Raw genomic sequence first — 14,486 nt, forward strand, 5'->3', positions numbered from 1 at the left:
GCTGCTGCTCTCCCCCGGAGCCAGCCTCCGGCCGCTGAGGTGCCAGCCCGCTTCCCGCATGGACTGGGCCTTAGTGCAAGACTCTCTGCCCCTCACATCCGCTGCTGCAGAGGAATCCTGTGTCTCTGCGGTACCTCTCTGGACTAAAGCATCGCTGGAAATCACTTCCAGCATCCCGTAACACACATCCACCGTACGTCCCAGCGCTCGGGGGCGACAGCCGCTCCTGCTCCAGCTGCCCCTGCTGCGCTGCGCTCCGCATCCCTCGGCCGTTCTCCAGCCATGCGGCAGCCTCTGCCGTCAGGGGGCAAACCCTGAGCGTACCCGGTCAGCAGGGGCAGGCAGTAAACCCAGTGCCAGCTACCTCGTCAGCAATAGCTCATGCGTGACAAGTGCTGAGAAGGGGGGGGGGGGAATACAAGAGTAAAGCCTTGTTGCAGACAATTCCAAGCAGCAACACAGACACCAGTTTAACTCAAGCTTTCATCAGGAAATGCTGAAAACTGGGACCCGAGAGGAAAAGTTACACTATCGTCGTAAAACCTGCAAAGATGCCTTGCAATAAGCAGCCATTACTCTCAAGCCTTTCTGTAACTTATCACTTATATGACTGAAAAGAATATTTTTCCTGCCACAGTTCTGATCACCTCTTCCTCACTCCAGCAGTTAGGTTATTTTTAAATACTTGAAGTAAAGACTAGGTTGTTACCAGGATGCTCCATTGTAAGAAAGTTGAAGCCAGGGAGGGAAAGCCAGACCCGGCTTCTAATGGGGCACGGAGAGGCAAGCTTTTGTCGGGTACGTACTGAGCACAAAGTCTCTTCTTGTTCCACCTGCAGCTCTTGCAGCACTTACTGGGGCCTGATCAGGGAGCGAGAGGACCCCACGCTACCTAACAATGACTATGTGTTTTTTTAAAAACTTTTAAAAATCACAAATGCTTTCTGAAATCCAGCAGCTTCAGCAGATTGGCAGCCCACAGTCCATTTCCAGATTTCTCATCCTGTGGGACAATGGTTTTAATCAGCGTTAACGAGCTCCTGCTCCTCCCCTTGAGGCCAGCTAACTTACCAGGAGACGCACCTGATCAGTGACGCAGCCAGGAAAGGCCAGCACTGCCGGGCAGAAACACGAACTCCTCCGCAAGCCCCTCTCGACTCAAGCAGCTGCCTCTGCCCCCTCGGCTGCCCTCCCCGCACAGGGCTGGAAGCCACCGGTCTGCGAAGCAAAGGCAGCTGCGAGCCCCCTTTGCAGCTCTGGCCAGGCAGGTGAGAGCAACGAGGACAGGGAGGATGGGACCAGCTGGGGAGGGACGCCACCGCCCTCATCAGCACCCCCGGCACCGTGCACTGCTCAGGAGGCACCCACCATCCACAACCCCCTCCTCCCGTCCAAACTCCACCTCTGGTGGTCTGAGCAGCTTCACCTCTCCCAGCCTAATACATCTCTTTATTCTTGAGGACCACCGCAAGTGCTCCGGGACATAACACAATCATCTGGTGCAACCTACTTGCAGCTGCCTCTGTTAATTTTATATTACCTACTCCATTTCTAATTATTTCTCCAGAAGTCTGTTCTGAAGCTTTGCATATCACCGACACCAGACTAAGCGGGCCTGTAATTGCCCAGCTGTTCCGCCACACCCCATACATACATATTCTATACTCATATGATCTTACCCCATCTTAAAAGGTTTCTCAGACACCCTTGCCAAGAGACCCGCAAATTTACACACCACTTCCTCAGGTGTTCTGCAAGAGCAGTTGTTCACTACTTCAGTCTGAAGGAGCCACGCTTTTGGAAATCGGCCTCTGCACCGGGCAAGGTGACTTCCACGCCTCCATCCCCTAATGCCAGCCTGGCAGTGCTGCGGCCTCCTCCTTACACCACCCCGTCTGCTCTGCACAGCGGGGCGATCCTTTCCTTGCACAGGCAAGGTGCAGAATTAGCAGCAGCTGTAACACATGAAGACAAGCCACACACCAGAGAGCCACTGTAGACCAAGAGCAAACGCAAGGGTCTGCAAAATCGCCAGCTTGGTACATTAAGGCAGGCAGGCATAATACCCAACATCCCCGCTCTGGATGGTGGCAAGGCTCCAGCTAAGTATGCGTTGCTCAGCTTGAAATCCTAAAGGAAAATCCAAACAAGCCCTTCCCTCCCCCCGACGGCTACTAACATTCAAACACAGGTTTGAGCTCACAACCACTGCAACGCAGCCTTAGAGGACTTCCAACCTTCTCGTACAGCTCAATAAAACTAAATGCCAGCTCATTAGCAAACTGCAAATACTATTACCTAAGACAAGAGACAGAGCATTTTATGATCAAATTTATTTAATTAAATTTCATTGACTGTTTTACTGTAGGTCACACCAGAGACTGCCAAAGTAAACTAAACATTTTACATTCACTACAAGATTCTCTCGAATTTTCACTAGTTCAAAAACATGAAAGTTGTAGGGTCCCTTTCCCTCAGTTTGCATTATGACTCACATTAATGACAGCGGGACTCGTATTCCAGCACTGAAGAGAGAACTGAGCCCTTGGGTTCCCAGGTGTGCAGCAGCCCTCCTGGCTGTAAACACTTTTAAAATCATATGCATGTGTGTATGTGCGCGCATGTCTCTATGTATACTTACAAAACCAACCTCCTGATGGAACAGAGGACAAATACCATTTAACTGCTAATCCAGAAAGGAAAAAAAAAAAAAATATATTTTTGCAGCACAGGGGGTAGGAGGGTGCAATTACACAGGAGAGAGGTACAAATGCCGACACCCCGGCAGACGCGTCAGTGCCTGGCACTCGCAGCGGACAGGCGCCCCGGCAGGGCAAGTCGTACGGCAGACTTGGCCCGCCCTGGCAGCTTAGGAAGTTTTTGTCACTGCCCGTAATGGAAATCAGATCACTCCTTTTGTAAGCAAAGTAGGTCCAAAATGATTCCAAAATACTTGGACGTATGTGAGATTATGAAGATGGAAGCTTAAGCAAGGCTGGCCCCACCGAGGTTTCTGGGGATGCTGGGAGGAAACCAGGCATTAATAGAACTTTATCTAACTAGTGTTTTTAAAATAATTTGTTTCTGATCTAGCAAGCATTTTGATAATATATATCTATGATATGCTCTGAATATTTCCTTAAAAAATGCTGAAGACATTTTCCGTATTTGAGAGTTATCTACAGGAGGTCTTTATTATACCATCTTTTCTTTTATGTGTCTACTCCTAACAAGCATCAGAGAAATATGTCAGATGCTACAATTTAAACTTTCATCATATCTGAAAGTATACATCTCTTTTAAAGTGTATTTTCAACATGAAAAGAGCTAAAATCACAATTATATTCCATTGCGTAATGTGTGTGAAATCAATACCATTTGCATAGCTTCCAAAGTGAAACTCTGGAAAATAGCGATTTCATTAACAGGAAGTATTACTTTAGGGAAGAGCTATCATCCCCCTTCACTTTCACTGCATGGCCTAAGATATATTTGAAAGAGTCTACAAGTATTGTCAGTATCTTTGTCTAAAAAGCCAGCTTCTGGAAAATTTCAAGTTGCAATTATTTTATAAATCACAAGCCATTTTTCCTTAATCTTGCCAATTTTAATGAAGAAAAAACATTAAGATTTCAATGTACAAAAGTCCAATAAAACATGATTTTTTTTTTCTTCTAAATCAGTGAAAGGGTAAAGTTTGGGTTAAACTTATTCAACAGTAAAAGTCTTCCAATTTCCACTAATAGAAATTTTTTTCTGATTTGACTATAGGATAATGACAATCCAGAAATAAATAGCTATAAATACATTCATTGTTCCTATTCCAAAAATAATCACATAGGGAATACACAAAACTGAGATTAACTTATTTGAATCTGTTTCTTTACAATGAGATATGGGCAAGTTATAGCAGAGTGACTCAAGACAGGAAAAAACAAGTAGGGAATAAATTGGTCCAGTATTGACATTCATGAAACATATCGGTTAGCATAATTCTGCAGTTAATTCATCCTTTAAATGACACTACTCAGTTGATTTTTATTTGCTTCAGGTATACATAATGAAAGCAGTTTCCTTTGAATCTTTGCTGAGGACAGGTATAGTACCCTGGAGACACTGTAACAACCTCCTTCAGTATGCATGTGCGTATATATAATTATATACAAATAATCATGCATCCACACACACATTTGTATATCAACACTGCATGTGATGGTTAAGTCCATCATCATTCATCATTGGCAGCACTTGTTCCTCTGACTTGGCCTTGATTACGTAACTGTGGAGAAAGAAAATACACAATTAAGCATTAATAGTTTCCTCAAACAGTAAGTTCCAAATAGGCAGTTTCATTAATCTCCAAGAAAAACAGGGCAGGGCAGTCAAAACATCACCAGGACTGAGCAAATCATACCAAAGCAATGCAGGACTTGTTAGGGAATCTTAATTTGGGTGCTGTCCTCGCTGGTGGACAGCAGCTCCAGTCTCTGAGGAGCCTCACACTAATCAGCAGGATTTTAACGCTGCTTTGGCTGGGGACCCCATCTGCAGTATTAAAACAGTCACAGCGGGAAACACCAACGTTAAAGTACTGGATGCAAATACTCAAGAGCTTGCAACTCTTGGACAACCTGTTTCCCGCAGTAACAGTTTTAACACAATTTAGTATTTATAAATATCTGCATGGAAATGAATTTCAAGAACTTAATGCGCTTTGAAGATGACAGTCCACAGTTTCCCTAAATTATGTGGACTAAGTCCACATATCACTTTGCTACTGAGCGTGTAGCAAAATGATGCTCATTGACTTTTCCGATTTGTGCCCAAAAGACTACTGGCAGGCTTCAGCGCTCAGGGCCAGCACAGTGATGACAACAGGTCACACACTTTGGGTTTCTGTATTAGATAAGCACAAAGAACCAGGTTACGTGGCCAACGCCTCAGGCATTCTGCCACCGGACCGAGCACCTGCCCAGCCTGTTACAGTGCCCGTCTGTGGAGAAGGTCTCTTATGTACCCTGGACACCAAGGGTCATCTCCTCCAACTGTTGATCACCACAAGGTTATCACACAGGAGGGAGGTAAGGCCCAGGAGTGTTATCTGGATATATGTCCATTTAGATGATTTCTGCCAGCAATTCCCATCCATCAGAACATGAATCACTTTTTCTCCTTTTCCATCCAGCAGTTGACTTACACAGCTTGATTTGCCTCAGAACCTACAGAGAACTCCTCTAGACGTCAGCAGCCAAAGTGCCTCGAACGGAACCCTTCTTACGCATCTAAACGTAAAATAAAACTGTGAGCTACCACATAAAGAACCTATCGCGCTGTTGGTTAGTGAGAGAGAAGTAACGATCTACGTGACCAGGACTACTTTTCCCTGGCCAGGACCAGAACCAGCCTTGGCTACAGCTGAGATTTTTTTGGAGGCGGGGTATACAGAGTTTCTTTTCGGTGGGGAAGGCTGGGAACCGTACAGCAGCTGTAAACGATGCTTCTTAGATTTTCAACAGCCCATGATGCTTCAGCATGGAGCCGCACTGCTCAAAATACCCAGTGTGGCATTTCTACCCTCGCCAAGACATGAGCTAGGTTAGTCACAGTGCTTTGGCAGGGTCAGATGCTTTTCTACTATGCACTGATTAGCTGATGTGTATTTAATGAAGCACAGGTGCTCCTCATCTCCAGGAGTCAGACACATAAACCACTAAGTGAAAGATAAAGAAAAACAGTGAGAAAAGGATGAGCTGGAATAGAGAGACTCTGGAAGAACACTGATGAGTATTCAGAGAGTAACAAAAAAGTAACAAAAGCAGAGACCCTGACTATAAAAATCGACTTAAGATGAAGAACAGGACCAACGAAAGAACCAAAATGGGCACAGAATCGGAAGAGAGAGATTATCTCAAACCAGGAAGAAGAAAGGGTGTTAATGAGAAAGGGAACAGCAACAGAAAGCGATGTATGTAAGAACATGTAATGCCGCCAATATTATTCGGCTTGCTTTTCTGCAGTTGTTTGTTTTTAAGCATCATAGAACTGCATAGCGCAACACTGTCAAAAAAGCAGACTGCTACTCTGCAGGGATGGAAACATGAAGATATCCTTGTCTTATTAAGCACCTTATCACTAAGCGCTCGCTTCCCAGTGGTCCTGGCCATAAAACAAATGTTTTGTGGTATACTTGGGATTTAATGAAAATTACTGTTTAGCACAATGGATGAAGTAGTCAACTATGAAACATAAAAACAAATTATTTGGGATAAAATTAGCATTCATATTTTATTTGGCAGTGACATTTTTGCCTTTAGGTTATTCTCCAATAATGCAGTTCACCACAAAAACCTTGAAATTGCATCATTTATAGGTGTTTGTAGATAGCCCTATTGTAACAGCTGAGAAAAACCAAAATATTTTAACAGTAGGTCCCCGCTCCTCTCATATTTCACAATACACATAGAAGAGCTGTGTTAGTGTTACTAATCAATACACTTCTCTTGTGAAAAACTGACTTTTTCAACAAGTAATACACTTAAGTTCCTGATGCTAACGTCTTACACAACAAGCTATTTGAAATAAACTATTTGCATTGCTTTGCAAAACAAGAAATTAGTAAATAAATACATTTGATATTTAAGAATGAGGATAAATGTTACACCCAGAAACATGTGATCTGGTTTTTACTTAAGGTAAGAACTAAAAAGCAGCAAATATTTTGCGAAAAGTATTTAAAAGAAGTTACTTACCAGTGAGAAACGTGAAACAGAACTTTCTCTACAAGAAGACAAACATCCACAGTCCACAGAGACACAAAAGGGAAATTCTCATGCACACAGATGTGTCAAGTGCTGCTTACTCTCTCCAACACATACCTTGTATGCACTCCTCACACTGCCACTATCCTTTCTCAGAGAAATTGGATGAAGTCCATTTCATTCCAAATAAAGAACTATGGGTGTGCAAAAGAGAACCCTTCTGACAAAAATCAGTTATGGAGAAGAAAGTGGTTACTCTTCCTCCTTTACAGATACCTAGGAATAAGTGGCTCTAGGAATAGGTTCTGGCATAAAGTAGAATTCAAGAAGAAATCCACGTGATTTGAGAGAACACCTGCCATAATCAAAAATATCCAAATGCCAATGAGAGAGCACAATGTTTGCAAGAGTGAACGAACATCGTTCTTTTCCAAAGCATGTTCTGGGAACTGCCAAAGCAGACAATCCCCTCAGCTTATCTGAAAACAAAGTTTGATTTTACCAGCTCAGAACATCTACCTATTAACACAGGACAGTGAAGAAACACTTCTTTCAAATCCAGAAAACATCTCTACACAATGCAAGATGGCTCCACACAGTTCATAGAGTCCAAACATGGAGAGCGTAACAAGTGGGGATGGAGGAGTTGCAGCTAGTTTTGATACTAAAAGAAAAGATGTGCTGGGCACAAACCACAAAATGCACTTCAGAACCACTGTCGACAGTAGGTCTAAAGCACCAGGCAATCTGTTTAAAGATGTCTGGCAGCTGAAATGAGTTAAACCATGCAAAAAAGTGAGTCATAGCTGAAGACACATCATGTCTTGAAAGAACCAAGACAATGGAAGGAAAGTGACAAGCTGAATGGGTTTGGGGCATAAAGCAATTGGCAAAACGTGAAGGAAATAGAACTGCAAATCCAAAGACTGCAAGAACTTAAAAAACCAGCAGGATTTAAAATGAGTAAGGTTCATGCCAAAGGTCATGCTCTGGAAAGACACTACAGAAGAAGGCTTCCTGCCTAGCCTGTGACTTTCCTCTACCTCTTAAAGGAAAGAGTAGAGAAAGTGCCCTATGGATGAGTTTCCTTCTAGACATCAGTTCAAAGACAGATCAGGCTGTATGTATTTGGTCCTCGCAGCCACTAAAGCATGAAAATGGACACCATCTCAAGCCTGTTAATTTTACTGACTTCCTTTTTGCAAGTAAAAGTCTCCGTTTCGGTGTGCTAATCAGGATGAGCGGAACAGCTGTCGTGACATATTCAAGCTTGCTTGAAGACATATTTGAAGAGAAAAAGTAATCAGATCTAATGATGATTAGAAACGAAACAAAGCAAGACACATGATGGAAAAGCAAGATGACAGCTCTGAATTCTAACTGACAAGTGGTAAAAAGGCACTGAATGGGACTTTGTGCAACAGGTATGGTACCATAAATAAAGAGGTGGTCAGGGCAGACATTCTGGATTTAGTGACATCAGAAATATTTACCTTACAGTCACTTCCAGCTTGACGCAACACAGTATGCAGAAGCTTGAAGTGCATGGGTCTGCACAGGAGAATCACTAAAGGGGCTGTAATGTTCATCAGTAATTGCCCAAACACACACAAGGGGATGGACACAACGTAACTTGCGTCAATTCCCGAACAGGTAAGTAGTACAGCTACAGGTAGATAGCACACAAACATCAACCTTAAAAAAAGCATTCTTACCGCTTCCAGCTCCTTTTGGGTTTCATCCTCCATTCTCCTAATGTCTTCCATAGTCAGATCAATCCACTTGTCAATCCAACAGAACAACTGGCGATGAAAGTTGGTAAATATCCTTTTTTCTTGCTTTAAGAAGATAAACAAACATTAAATAATAGGCCAAAGACTGGTGAAGTGATTGCAGCTGTTCAGTTTGAAAAGTTATAATCTTTAGGTGCATGCTGTTTCACATTGCTACAGGTTCAGCCCCCTCACATTCCTCGATCCAATTTAAAGTCATCTCATTTCTCACATGCTTTAACATGGAAAAAATTAACAAATTTCACTATGAAAAAAAGTTTCAAGAAAATTCAGCAATTCATGTTACTTGAAAATGCTGAAGTAACATTTTAAAATCTGTTCTAGCTCCAAGAGAGCACTAGACAGAGTAAACGTAGCATCACAACAGCTAGAATATTTAGCATGAACTGTATAAAAAACTACAACAGAACTGTCATAGGTTGTGTGCTTGCTATTAAAAGAATGGCCAATTCCTAAAGCCAGAATGAAGCAAAAAGGGAAGTACTTCTGACTCCAAAGATGGCACGCTTGCAATTTGTACCAAATCAGCATTCCAGTAATATCTGACATGCAATTTCAAAGGTACAAAAACCTTGAGAGTACAAATATTCAAGCTAAGGATTCCACAGCCCTTTCATTACAGTACACATATCTGTGTTCTGAATCAATCACAGTAAGAATATTTTCACTGTACCTCTTCTATGTAAATTGGTAGGTTTCACGTTTCAAAATACCTACCAGCCCCAGAACCCCACTGTGTTATGTTGAAGAACAGCAACTTGCCAGCTCAGTCCATCTCTAGTGCCCTGGAATCTCAACTTTTATAATAGTGACTTGGATGATGAAAGATGCATCATATAAACCATTCAATTTGCAAAATTACCAGTATTGCTTCCGACTGATCCGATAAAAGCAGTCATGTATATGCAACACAGAAATCTATTTTACTACTAAAACTCAGACTTCTGCATGTATTCAGTTACCCAAGTTGCCACCTGAAGTTCACGTCTTGTTCATCTGCTCCCAGATTTTTCATTGCTCAAGCTCCTGACTGTCCTCAGAAACAATGCTGATCAAATCTAACATATGGTTCTCGACAACTAGCAGACAGAGGTAAATTCCTCTAAAGAATCAGCTTCAGGTAAAGCAGGGTAAAAAAAAAAAAAAAAAAAAAAAAAAAAAGTCCTATCTTCAAATACTCCTCATTAGACCACAGAATCAGTCTTGGCTCTTCTGCTCAGCTTATTCCCTAACAGTGTTCAGTTTGAAATGTGTGATGGGCAACTCCTTCCCAAAACCACCACCACCACACTAAAAAGTTTCCAATGTCTCCTTACCCTTACTTTGTACTGTGGCCATCACAAACTACCTCTCCATCTCATTTTCAATCACTATTGTTTGAAGCTTTTCTCTTTTGCCATCGTATTTATTGAAATTCATTAACATTTAATGCAGATAGCTGTGTGGTTCGCTCAGAGCCCTGGTTACCACAATGAAAAAGGTCTGGCACTGGTTGTCTGTGAGGAAATACCATGCCCAATCGCTACTAGAATATCATGTTTTGGTTAACTCACTGTTACAGCACATTTTCTCTGGATTACAGAGAACTGGCATGATGGTCTAGATTAAACACTTTGCCTACACATAAGTTTACATTCTAAATATTTAGTCATACTTTAAAAAATATTTTACAATTCATATTCTGATGATACAGCAGTAATGAAATAAGATGCAAACATAATTTGACAAAACACCATAATTGCCAACTAAATCCTAGTGCACTGTATTCTACCTGCGTCATATCTGGTTTTGCAAGCGTTCAATTAAAAAAAAACCAAATACTTTAGAATTAGCAGAAACACAAGAACAGTTTCATAAGAAAACTAGAAGATAAAATACTAGAGAAACACCAGCACGTTTTATGCAACTTTCAACTCACGAGGAAAAAAAAAGGAATCAAAGCACTCTCTTCCTGGCAAGTGTTGCTGCTTACAAAATCAAGTGTTACACCTACATGACACAAACTCTTTGCTTATACTTTTGCTTTTTTAACTTAGAAAGTTATTCTAGTACCACCAATGGAACACCACTGCTAGTAGATCAAGACACAAATGGTTGTACTTGCTGAAGAAATAAACAGAAATTGCTTGACTGTAAGCAACAGGAAACTTCATCGCTGTTTCTCCTCAAAAAACCCCACATCAACGCAGAACCACCCTGCCTACCTACCTGCCCACCTCCAATCCCACCTCCCCAGCAGCACCCCAGCAAGGGAGAAGCACTTACCTTTTGTATAAAGTTTTCAACTTTGTTCTGCAGTCCCCACCATTTAAATTTGATAGTCACCAACTTGTAAGCACACATTTTAGGACACTCTTCATCAGTTGCTAGCTCTTTCTGTTTATGGATAATGGGAAGGAATTTTTAATTAATTTTCAAATTAACTTAACAGAATTATTAGAAAGTAAAATTCTAAGTATTATATTATAATTTTCAATTATAGTATTAATTTATAGCAAATTATTTTATTATAATTATAAATTATAATTCTAAATGTTATTAAGAATTACAATAATATTTAGAATTCTAAGTGTTAGTAAATACTTAGCACTGTACTCTGAACACAGGGTAATAGGAATTAACAATCAGGTTAAATCTGTAAGACAATTCCATCCATGCTGCAAACATATACTACAAATCTTAGTCTTAACATGGATTTCATTTTCGTGATTTCCACCGCAATATACTTTCTGACGTTTTGAAAGAACAATGAAGCTTGATTGCAATAACTAGCATCAAATAATTTTTTACTTGTGGGTCTATTGCGCAAAGGCAATTATAATCGGAGTTGCTCAGTACAATGGTGGAAAACACACGCGCCAGAAAAGATTCAGATAACAAAACCCACATAACCACCCCTCAAGTTTGCTTCTCACAAAAGCATAAAACTTAAGCTTATTGCAGTTCTGCTCTGCCCATACAGACACTGGCATTGCTCTCCCCTCTTTCTCTCTCCCTCACGTCCCTCTCCTGCGGACAATGCCAGAAGGGTATGTCTTTACTCAGGTGTAGAGGTAATTTCTGGCTATGGGGCATAATTTACATATTCATTTCTGCATAATGAATTGCAGACCTTCTGACTGCTACTATGAGAAAAATAGGGAGAGAACTTCTTTATCATCAATGGCAACAGGTGGCCCTAAGACCAGCTATAGCTCCACTTCAAAGGCTGCTTGGAAGCAGCTCCAGCTCAAGGCCTTCATGCAAAAGAAGGATCCCCAGAAGAATGAACTGAGGGAAATTCAGGAGACACCCACTACCATTTCCTATAATTCCTAGGTTTCTGTTATAGTTCCTACATGCAAAGAATTTTGAAGTACCTGTAACATCATACACAGTGATTGTCCCACAATTCATGCAGTCAAATTTACATAATACAAGAGACCATATCATGTTTTTAGTTTAACAAAGCACGTTAGGTTACTCCAAGCCTTGTAAAAGAGGAAGAAAAAATACGGAAGAAAAGAAACCCCAAACCAAAAAAAGGAAGCTGATAGCTGCTTAAAAAAAAAAAAAAAAAAAACCAAACAAAAAACCTCTGTGTGCTTGGCTTGAATAACAAGCAATTACTATATGAAGAATAAAAATCTGTGGGCTTCTTATCTGCAATAAACTTTAAGTAGAAATACTTTACGGCATTTTTAAGCTACATTATTTTTAACCATGAAATGGACAACTCCTGTTGGTCATGCACACAGTAAAAAGATTTACTGCGAGATATATCTAACATATAAAAATCTTGGTGAATAATGCATATTTTTTTAACACAGAATTTTTATCACAAATACTCATCACCAGAGAGCACTTAAATGAAAACCAATTATCCTCAGAAGACTGATGTTCTATTCACGAACAAAAAACAAAGTGCTGCTGTTGTTGGTGTTCCCAAACAGCACAAGTCTATGTGCAGACATTAGTAAAAGGACAGAACTAAATGGAACATACAAATTCAGTGCCGCCAGTTCCAGGCATTCAAAGTTCTCCTCCTCATTTTACAGCTGTTTTTAAAAAACAAACCAGTAACTCCCCACTTTCTTTGGGTCACACAGGCCCGAACAAGCCATTCCTGCATCAGCCTCCTGCTTCCTTCCTGAGGAGGAAGGAACAACAAACATCTAAGGCAGGATGCACATTTTCAACACAGTTTACAAAAATAATCCCTGTGACAATTTTACCCTGCTAGCAAGAATACTTAGCCTAGGTAGAAAGAGTATTACAGTAATGGGAGTTTGAATACATACCTCCCCTCATCATCATCTCAAAACACACAATATACTCATTTTTCCATGAGATTCCAGCTAATGCTTGGGCCCAGGACAAACCCGCAAGTCAGACCAAAGGTCTGCCTGGCTCAGTATTTTGACAGCAGCCAATGGCAGAAACTTACGTAAAAATATAAAACCCAAGGAAGAAAATACTGGTAGAGTTTGAGTGAATTATCAATCTCCAGCTACTTATAAGCTCAGAAACTTTCTGAAGCAGAACTATTTTCTGTCTTTGGACACACAAAGGGAAGACTTAAGACTCCGTACATATGTGTAGATCGCAAAAATCACAGCATTGCTGAGGTTGGAAGGGACCTTCTCTGATCACCGGGTGCAGGAGCCCTGCTCAAGAAGGGTCACCTACAGCAAGTTGCCAGGACTGTGTCCAGTCAGGTTTTGAGTATCCCCATGGACGGAGACTCCACAACCTCTCTGGGCAACCTGTTCCAGTGTTTGACCACCCTCACAGTAAAAAAAAGTGTTTTCTGGTGTTCAGATGGAATTTCACGTTATTTTTGTGTCTGTACAATTGGACTATCACAGGATGAACTTTCATCATGTTGAAAAGACATTAGGAACAGCTATGGCAGCATCAATTAGGTCAGTGGTATACATCGACTGCACCCTCAGCTCTCATTAAGACAAACTGAAGCACGTGGAGCACCCAAGAGGTAGCTTCGCAAGCTTTTCTTCTAGTAATGCAGCTTAATGGCAGTGAAATGTCAGCTTCAGTAGCCCAATAAAGCTCTACTGAAACTTTCAACGGTCCTGTTACGGCTCCCTGTGTTGCCATATTGTTTCCCATCCTTTCACAAAAACCTGGTTCCCTATTTTTTTTTCCCCTAGGTTAATTGCCACGCAGCATTAAAACCACCGTACCAGCACATATGGAAGTAGAGGAGTAAATGGTCAGTGCTGCACAAACGTGCCCCTGGAACTACAGCTTCATTCCACAGTGGGACAAGAGACACCTTAAGTCCTCAACTGTCAGGCTGCTTCGATTTATGATCTCAGGCCAGCTGAGAACAAGTGTGGTACTATGGAGTGGGAAATGGGGACACTGCTCTGTCAGACACAGTGGTCAGTTATTTGACGCTTAAGACACAGGTCAAGCTTCTGATAGCAGAAGGGTGGTGTATCTTCTGCCTACTTTCTGCCTGCACAACCACGTTTTAGGATAGGAAATTAGAGACCAAGAGCTTGCTGGTCCAATGCATCCTACTCTAGTATCTGATGCTTATCTTGCTGCTTTGCAAAAACTAGTGGTAAGATAACTAGTGGTGACATCTAAACTAAGGAACTAGAAGAAAATTCACACATCTCAGAGCAAGTCCTTCACACTGTATTTGGGCAGAAACACTTACGCTGTATTTAGAACTTTCTTCATTCTGCACCAGTACTTATGCTGCCTACTAAGGAGTCAGTTCTCAAGCATGACTTTCCTGTAGTTGAGTATGTAAGCAGAACAAATTCATACTGGATGTGACTAAGTGCTAAGCTTTCACACTGCAGTCATATTGACAGCCACGTAAGAATAACTCAATAATGTGTTCATGCAGAAAGGTAACACTAATACTGAAGAGCTTTCATGGAATGTAACGTCTCACATTAAAACAGACTTATCCATCATG

The 14,486-nt window shown here is 41.4% G+C and overlaps 1 protein-coding gene across 2 annotated transcripts in view; it reads right to left on the reverse strand.

Annotated features, from left to right (window-relative positions):
* Positions 1-2,316: 2,316 nt before the first annotated feature.
* PITPNB (phosphatidylinositol transfer protein beta) overlaps positions 2,317-14,486 on the reverse strand; it is a 35,746-nt gene continuing 23,576 nt past the window's right edge. Inside the window, exons 9-12 of one of the 2 annotated variants that reach the window (XM_076352544.1) lie at positions 10,817-10,927; positions 8,474-8,596; positions 5,198-5,282; positions 2,317-4,279 (exon numbers count right to left, since the gene is read on the reverse strand). In XM_076352544.1, the coding sequence (XP_076208659.1) occupies positions 5,235-5,282; positions 8,474-8,596; positions 10,817-10,927 (282 nt within the window). In that variant the 3' untranslated portion in view covers positions 2,317-4,279; positions 5,198-5,234. The remainder of the gene's footprint in view (positions 4,280-5,197; positions 5,283-8,473; positions 8,597-10,816; positions 10,928-14,486) is intronic. The other variant, XM_076352542.1, reaches the window with a different exon arrangement.

This window comes from Aptenodytes patagonicus, chromosome 15, assembly GCF_965638725.1.
Source record: "Aptenodytes patagonicus chromosome 15, bAptPat1.pri.cur, whole genome shotgun sequence".
Lineage (NCBI taxonomy): Eukaryota > Metazoa > Chordata > Aves > Sphenisciformes > Spheniscidae > Aptenodytes > Aptenodytes patagonicus.